At 39.0% G+C, this 7,639-nt stretch overlaps 1 protein-coding gene across 1 annotated transcript in view; it reads right to left on the reverse strand.

Annotated features, from left to right (window-relative positions):
• Positions 1–257: 257 nt before the first annotated feature.
• Wdr12 (WD repeat domain 12) overlaps positions 258–7,639 on the reverse strand; it is a gene marked incomplete at its 5' end in the record, with an annotated part of 12,168 nt that continues 4,786 nt past the window's right edge. Inside the window, 7 exons of the mRNA XM_021163819.2 lie at positions 258–419; positions 1,071–1,143; positions 2,628–2,760; positions 2,882–2,987; positions 3,100–3,240; positions 4,383–4,468; positions 6,395–6,440. Coding sequence (XP_021019478.2) covers positions 273–419; positions 1,071–1,143; positions 2,628–2,760; positions 2,882–2,987; positions 3,100–3,240; positions 4,383–4,468; positions 6,395–6,440 — 732 coding nt within the window. The remainder of the gene's footprint in view (positions 420–1,070; positions 1,144–2,627; positions 2,761–2,881; positions 2,988–3,099; positions 3,241–4,382; positions 4,469–6,394; positions 6,441–7,639) is intronic.

Below are 7,639 nucleotides of genomic sequence, written 5' to 3' on the forward strand. Positions count from 1 at the left end.
TGCAATCCCAGCACTTAGGAGGCTGAAAGTGGAGGCTGCTGTGAGCTTGAGGCCAGCCAAGGCTACATAGCAAAACCATGTCTCCCCCCCCCCAAAAAAAAACCCCAACAACAAAAACAAAAAAACCCCAAAACTTTAATACCATTAGTCTGAAGTAGTGAATTTATGGACCTAATGGGATTTGTAAAAAATGTCTTCTTAATATATCCATGAGGAACCTGGGCCAACACAGGCCTGTAATATCAGCTACTAAAGCTGAGAGGACCACAAATTTAAGAAACATCCCATCTCAAAATAAGAAGAGGACTAGTATACTGGTGCACACCTATAACCCCAGCATTGGAGATGGAGATAGGAGTCAGTTCAAGGTCATCCTCAGCTACACAATAGATTCTAAGACAGCCTGGCTCCATGAGACCCTGTTAAAACAGGAAAGGAAAGGAAAAAGAAGGGCTGCTATATGACCAATTGGTAGGTCACTTGCCTAGTAGAGTGAGAACCCTGGAGTTCTCTTGAACGCTAAAAGAAGTAAAATGATATTCATGAAGGAAAAAAAACAGTTTTTTTCTTTCAATTATTAATACTCCAACCTATTAAAAAGCAAATTATTTTTTAGTATGGGATGTAAAAGACAATAATTAAAAATCAGAAATATAAAACTGCTAACTCTTGGGAACTGGAGAGAAGGCTCAGTGGTTAAGAGCACTGACTGAAGATGCTCTTCCAGAGATCCTGAGTTCAATTCCCAGCAACCATATGGTGGCTCACAACCATCCGTAATGGAATCCGATTACCTCTTCTGGAGTGGCTGAAGAGAGCGACAGTGTACTCATATTAAAAAAAAAACCACTAAAAAAACCCTGCTAACTTTTAAGCTGAGCGGTGGTGACGGAAAACAGACAGGCAGATCTCTGAGTTCTGGGCCAGCCAGATTTATACATCAAGTTCCAGGATAGCCAGGGCTATAGACTAAGACCCTGTTTTGAAAAACAAAACAAAACAAAAACCCCTACTACCTTGAAACATCAGGTTTATCCCTTTTTGTCTTCAAGTAATTTGTAAATTCTTACCCCTGTGTCTGTCCAGTCCACACTTAGAACTTTGTCTTCATGAGCAGCTAGATCGTAGAGAGGAGCCTTACAGCTAAAGGTGAAAACAAACATGGTGTACATATTTACTGTTTTAATACAAACATAGGAATAATCACTAACACTTTCTCAAAACGTTACTGGATTTACTTCAGATTGATTACAACAAACACTCAAAAAATGCTATCCAATTACAGAAATGTATTCACAAGAAGGCCCACTTTTACGCTTTTGTACTTGAATTTTATTCCAAATCATGGCTTTATATATCCTTTGTCTAGCCATTTGTATAACTCCTACATTATATTTCTAAGCCAGATCTTTTCCTTGAGTTTGATGTGTTTATGTGTATATGTGTGTGTGTATCTGTTTGTATATGTGTACGCACACATTCACATTTATTTATTGTTGGATAGGCAATATCTGGGTAATCAAGGGTAATCAAAACTTTTTCTCCTGCTTTATTAAAAGGTCAGAAAAATGGGTTTGTAAGTTGTGTGGCTTTAAAAAAAAGGCAACAAAAACATTAACATGAATAAAACTCCCACTTTGTATGTATACTTGTGTGCACATCCATGTGCAGGTAAACGTGTATAAGCGGACAAACCTGGGTACTATTCCTCAAGTGCTATAGACACATTCTCTCACTAGCCTGAGATACACCAAGTAGGCTATGCTGGCTAGCCTGCTGTCCCAGGGCTTCCCATTTTGTCTCTCCAGTGCTAAGATTACAAACACATCAACCACAGTTTGTTTTTCTCATTTGCATTCTGGGGCCCTCGTGTGTGTACAAGGGAAACATTTTACTGAGCTGTCCCTCTAGACCAATTCTGAAACTTTTTGAGTACTAATATTTATCATATCACGTAGTATAGTTGACGATGAATTTGATAATTTCATTATTTCATTCTCTGTATGTAATGGTAATTGATATATTTGTTTTGCAGATCATAACTATATTTTACTTTTTGTTTGTTTGTTTGTTTTGTTTTTCGACACAGGGTTTCTCTGTGTAGCCCTGGCTGTCCTGGAACTCACTTTGTAGACCAGGCTGGCCTCGAACTCAGAAATCCGCCTGCCTCTGCCTCCCAAGTGCTGGGATTAAAGGCGTGCACCACCACGCCCGACTTTTTTTTTTTTTTTTTTTTTAAAGATTTGTTTTATGTATATGAGTACACTGTAGTTGTCTTCAGACACACCAGAAGAGGGCATCTGATCCCATTACAGATGGTTGTGAGCCACCATGTGGTCTGGGAACTGAACTCAGGACCTCTGGAAGAGCAGTTTGTGCTCTTAACCACTGAGCCACTTCTCCAGCCTGATTTTACTTTAAGGTTTATTTTTTTAGCTATGTACTCATGTATGTGTGGGAGTATGTACATATGAGTACATTTGCCAGAGGCATCAGGTTCCCCAGGAGCGGGAGTTTCAGGTAGTTTTAAGCTGTCAGATGTATGTGCCAAGAACCTAAGCCAGGTCCTCTGTAAGAGCAGCAAGTGCTTTTAACTACTAAACCATGCTTCCAGTCCCAGCATTTACCTTCTTGTATCCCATAGCTTCACAATGTTATCTAAAGAACCCGAGATGAGCTGCTGTTCGTGGGTAGGAGACCACTTCACTGATGTCACCCAGCCTGTGTGTGAGGTGAGAGACAGTGACACCAAAGAACCATCTGAATGGAGAAAAAGGAAATGCCATAAATTTTAGGAAAGAAAAACAGAACACATCTAAAGAATATTTGTAGAAACTTATCTTTTTAATTTTTTCAATATTTCCCACTGGATACAACATACCTTTACTTCGGGGATCCCACAGTCTAATATGCCTGTCTGTGCTTCCAGATGCCAAACGTTTACAAAGGGGAGAATAGGAAATACAATTAAACACTTTATTTCCTGTCTGAAAAAGAAAAAGAAAGAACATTTAACCACAGTGGGCTAAAAGTACCCAACTTTAAAAATTTGTTACCAAAAAGATTGCTAGTTAGAGGAATGCCAAAATTAAGTCTTACCAGAGTTGACTTAAGACCGCCAGACTCAACATCCCACACTCTAATTGTGTGATCCCAAGATGCACTACAGATTTCTTCAGCATCTGACCAAAGGACTGAGGAAATTGCTTCTGTGTGGCCAGAGAGGGTCACCAAGGGTGTCTAGAAATGAAAGCCCCCGAAAGGGGTAAAAATCATTTTCACCAGAGAATAACTAAGACAATAGTAAACTTTAGGGTCGGGCATGGTGGTGAACATCAACACCCAAGAGGCAGAGGGAGGTAGAACTCTTGAGTTCCAGGCCAGTCAAGGCTACATATTGACACCCTGCCAAAATAAAAGAGTAGACGGTAATGTCCAAAGTACATATGACAGATTTTTTTGCGCAGTGGCTTGCTTTGTTTTTATAGTTCCCCCAACATAGCTATCTGTATATTTTATATATGAAAAGGTCAGAAAATATGATTCAGCAGATAAAGGTGCCAAGGCTGATGGCCTGAGTTTAACCCAGGGACCCAGATGGTAGGAGAAACAACCCCTAAAAGTTGTCCTCTGACCATCATACATGTGCCCCCCGACTCACATCTCACTCACACACACACACACACACACACACACACACACACACACACACCACGTAAATCAAATGCTTTTAAAAATTAAAACGTATAAGTCAAGAAGCCACAGCGATGGTTGACAGGACAAGGGTGCTTGCCCTAAGCCTGATGACCTAAATTCAATGTGCAAAACCCACATCAGGATAGGAAAGAACTGATTCCCACCAAGATGTCCTCTGCCTTCCATACATGCACCTTGGCTCAGTCAAACCCTCACCCTAAATAAATGTGAAAGCAGGTTTCGGGCTGTACGGATGGCTCAGTGGTTAAGAGCAGTTGCTGTTCTTCCAGAAGACCCAGGATTGGTTCCCAAACCCCAGCCAGGCTGCTCACAGCCACCCATAACTCTGGCCCCAGGTGATCTGACTCCATCTTAGGATTAAAAGCCATCTTATTACAAGGTCACAATAAGTTCATTCCTGTTTTCTGTAGAACTTGGGTTTACCATGTCATGAACTGTTTTGTGGATACAGAAGGGAGAAATGATGTGATTATATTTTAATTAAAACAAAACATAAAAACCACATTCCCAGTATTGGTGAGGCAGGTGGATCTCTTGTAAGTTTGAGGCCAGCCTAGTCTACATAGTGAGTACAGAGTGAGTTCCAGGACAGCCAGGGATACATAGAGAATCCCTGTCTTGGAAAACAAACAATCCCTCCCAAAATAAAACAAATCAAAACTTACTCTTGTTAGTCCCAATTGTTCTGTTTTTTGCTTTTTTCTTGGTCGATTTGTGGCTTCTTCCATTTCATCTTCTTCATCTGTAGGGACTGCATCATAAAGAATGATATTTAATATTGAAAAATTTGTCAATATTAATGGCAAACTGGAAGAATGTCTTATTTTCTGGATATACGGCTTTTTCTCTCTTTTCACTTATTAGGCAATATATATTCCTTGTTATTTTGGTTAACACAAAAAGGTATATAAAATTACTATTTGATCCCTGGGGGATTGTAGCTCAGTGCTAAAGCACCTGACCAGAATGCATGGGGTCCTGGACTCAATCCTTAAGTGTCAGCAAAAACAAAACTATTAACTGGATTGGTGATCAAACATGGACAAGTCCTTTTTTAAGAAGTATATTAAGAACTCAACATTGACCAGTTTGAAATTTTACTGTCTCTATGGTCCCTGTTATGAATAGGTACCATTTTGTCATAACTAGGAAAGTCTGTTTCCCACTCAATTCAGACTAGGTTATGATCATACTATATTTATACCATGTAGGTATTGAGGTAAACACAGGCTGGAAGATGTACTTCAGCCATGCTTACTCTCATTAACTATTCCCTTTTTTAAAAAAGAAACGTGCTTCATAGCTGTTTTTTAGTGCTAAAGACCAAAGCTGGAGCCAGGCAAGTAGTAGAGCCAGGCTGGAGCTTTGTCAGTGAGTTACACCTTCAGGGTCTTGATCAATACTCATAAGAGTTATAAAATATAGAAAATTTCAGTTTACAGTCTGAGTGTGTTACCTGGCTAAATTATATATATGTATGTGTGTGTGTGTGTGTATGTATGTATGTATGTATATATATATGACAAAGGTGTTCTAAAATAGAAAAAGGTTCCCAGGTGGTGGTGCTGAACACTGTAATCCCAGCACGTGGGAGGCAGAGACAGGTGGATCTGAGTTTGAGGCCAGCCTGGTCTACAGCAGTGCTACACAGAGAAACCCTGTCTCAACAAACAAACGAACAAAAAGATATACATATAAAACCACTAATAGTTGGTACCAAACAGTATCTCATTTACCTGCTACAATCAAAGAATCACACATTTCACAAAAAGAAAACAATTTAAATCAATTTTTTTTTTCCCAAAAATTTGGTGAGTTTTCTCACCAAAATTCTTTTGCTTCCATTAGCATTTCCTAATTTCTTTCAAGAATCCTTCTCCCTCCAACTGTGTTTTTAATCTATATTTTCTTTTTTTTCCTTTTTTTGTTTTTTTTCGAGACAGGGTTTCTCTGTATAGCCCTGGCTGGCCTCAAACTAATTTCAAAAGTGGTACAGGACTCTAATCCCTGAATCTAGGATGCAAAGGCAGGAGGATCACATTTATTTATGATTTTAGATCAGGCTGGTTTATACAGCCAGTGCCAGGTTCCAGGATAGTGAGGAATATACACAAGACCCTGCTTTAAATATTTTTTTCTTTTTAAAAGGGATTTTTTGTGTATGCATGTTTTGCCTGCATGTATGTGTGTGCACCATATTGTGCCTGGTGCCCAGGAGCCAGAAGACAGTGTCAGATCCCCTGAAACTGGAGTTGATGATGGCTAAGAACTGTCACATGAGTGCCTGAACTAAATCTGCATCTTCTGCATGAGCAACAAGTCTTAAATCACTGAGCCATCTCTCCTGCTACTCAGAAATCATTTTAAAACAAATTAATATGAGCTAATAGTATTCAAAAAAACAATGTACAAATTTTTAGTAAGTGCATTCTGAGATCTAAGATAAATTTGTCATATATGTAGCAATTCATTGTCAAATAAAAAGGTGGCAAGCTTAAAAAAAAAAACAAAACAAAACAAAAAGAAAACTTAAGACAGAAATATATACCACACTTCTTTTTGTATATACTAAAACACAATGGTCTATTTTTACAGCACATATTAAGTATAAAAGTCCCTCACTGAAATTCTAGAAACATCATTAATAAGTCAAATTATATATAAAAAAAAATTATACCTGTAGACCAGATCTTTAGCATCTTATCCCAGGAGCCACTGCAAAACTAAACAGATACATATGAAGGAGAAAGCGTATGTAATAAACTATTTTCCCCTGCCCCAACTTTAACTTTCAAAGTTTTGTTTTGCTTGCTTCATCTCTCTGTGCACGGCTCTGAAGTCTTTCCTAGATAATCCTACACATGGCCTCCTACTCTTCTGGAAACTGTAGCCGCAGTCTCCATGGCAACATCCTTATGTGGACCTGAGTCCTGAAGGGCTGCTTAGATCAAAGCGGGCAACCAATGTACAGTACATTAATAGGTCTGTTCTGCTTCTAGAACAAATTAATCATGAGAAATGAAGTTAGACTTTCTCTACAGAAAACAAAGATCCCCCCCCCCAAGGGACAAATACAGTATCTAAAAACTATAATGTATTTCCATGTAGAGAAAAGCAATATAAAGTTCACAATGAATATATGTGACTTGGGAACACAGAGAAAGAAGGCTGGGGTATGCCAGCCACATGTAGCCTCTGTCCCATATGTTTTGAGGCTCAAACGCACCAGCACCTTTGTGTTCTGGCTTGTCCAGTCTTTCTTTGTCTATCATAATCAAATTTTCTTTTGAGCTTTAAGAAATTGAAGATAAGTTTCTGCCTATATATATATGAAAAATAAGGTCTCCTAACTTCCTAGTCAAACATAAGAAAGATAAATTCATTTAAATTTGGACTCAACAACATATAAACTCAAAATAAATCATGACTCTTTATCTCTGAGTGCATCAAACATTGTCCCTGAGTTGCAGAACTCCTAAGTCTGGAGTTCTCTAACGCAGCATAGGGAACTTTCAAAAGCTAACAGGGTCTGCAGCCCTTCATAAGTCAATGCAGTTGTTACCCTCTGGCTTGAATGACTAACTCTTACCATTCTGATCATAAGGGGTGGGGTAGGCTGGGCATGGTGGCTCATGCCTGTAATCCCAGTGCTAGGAACACTGAAGCAGGTCAATCAGCAGGGACCTAATGCCAGACTGGACTATACAGGGAGAATTCCAAGATAACCTGGGGCAGGGTGATAATCTGTCTCAAAAAACAAAACTAAAGGACTAACTAGATTACTTGGTTTCTTTTTTTTTTCTTTTTTTCTTTTTTTTTTTTTTNTGGTTTTTCGAGACAGGGTTTCTCTGTATAGCCCTGGCTGTCCTGGAACTCACTTTGTAGACCAGGCTGGCCTCGAACTCAGAAATCCGCCTGCCTC

This window comes from Mus caroli, chromosome 1 (assembly GCF_900094665.2).
Source record: "Mus caroli chromosome 1, CAROLI_EIJ_v1.1, whole genome shotgun sequence".
In the NCBI taxonomy this organism is placed as follows: domain Eukaryota; kingdom Metazoa; phylum Chordata; class Mammalia; order Rodentia; family Muridae; genus Mus; species Mus caroli.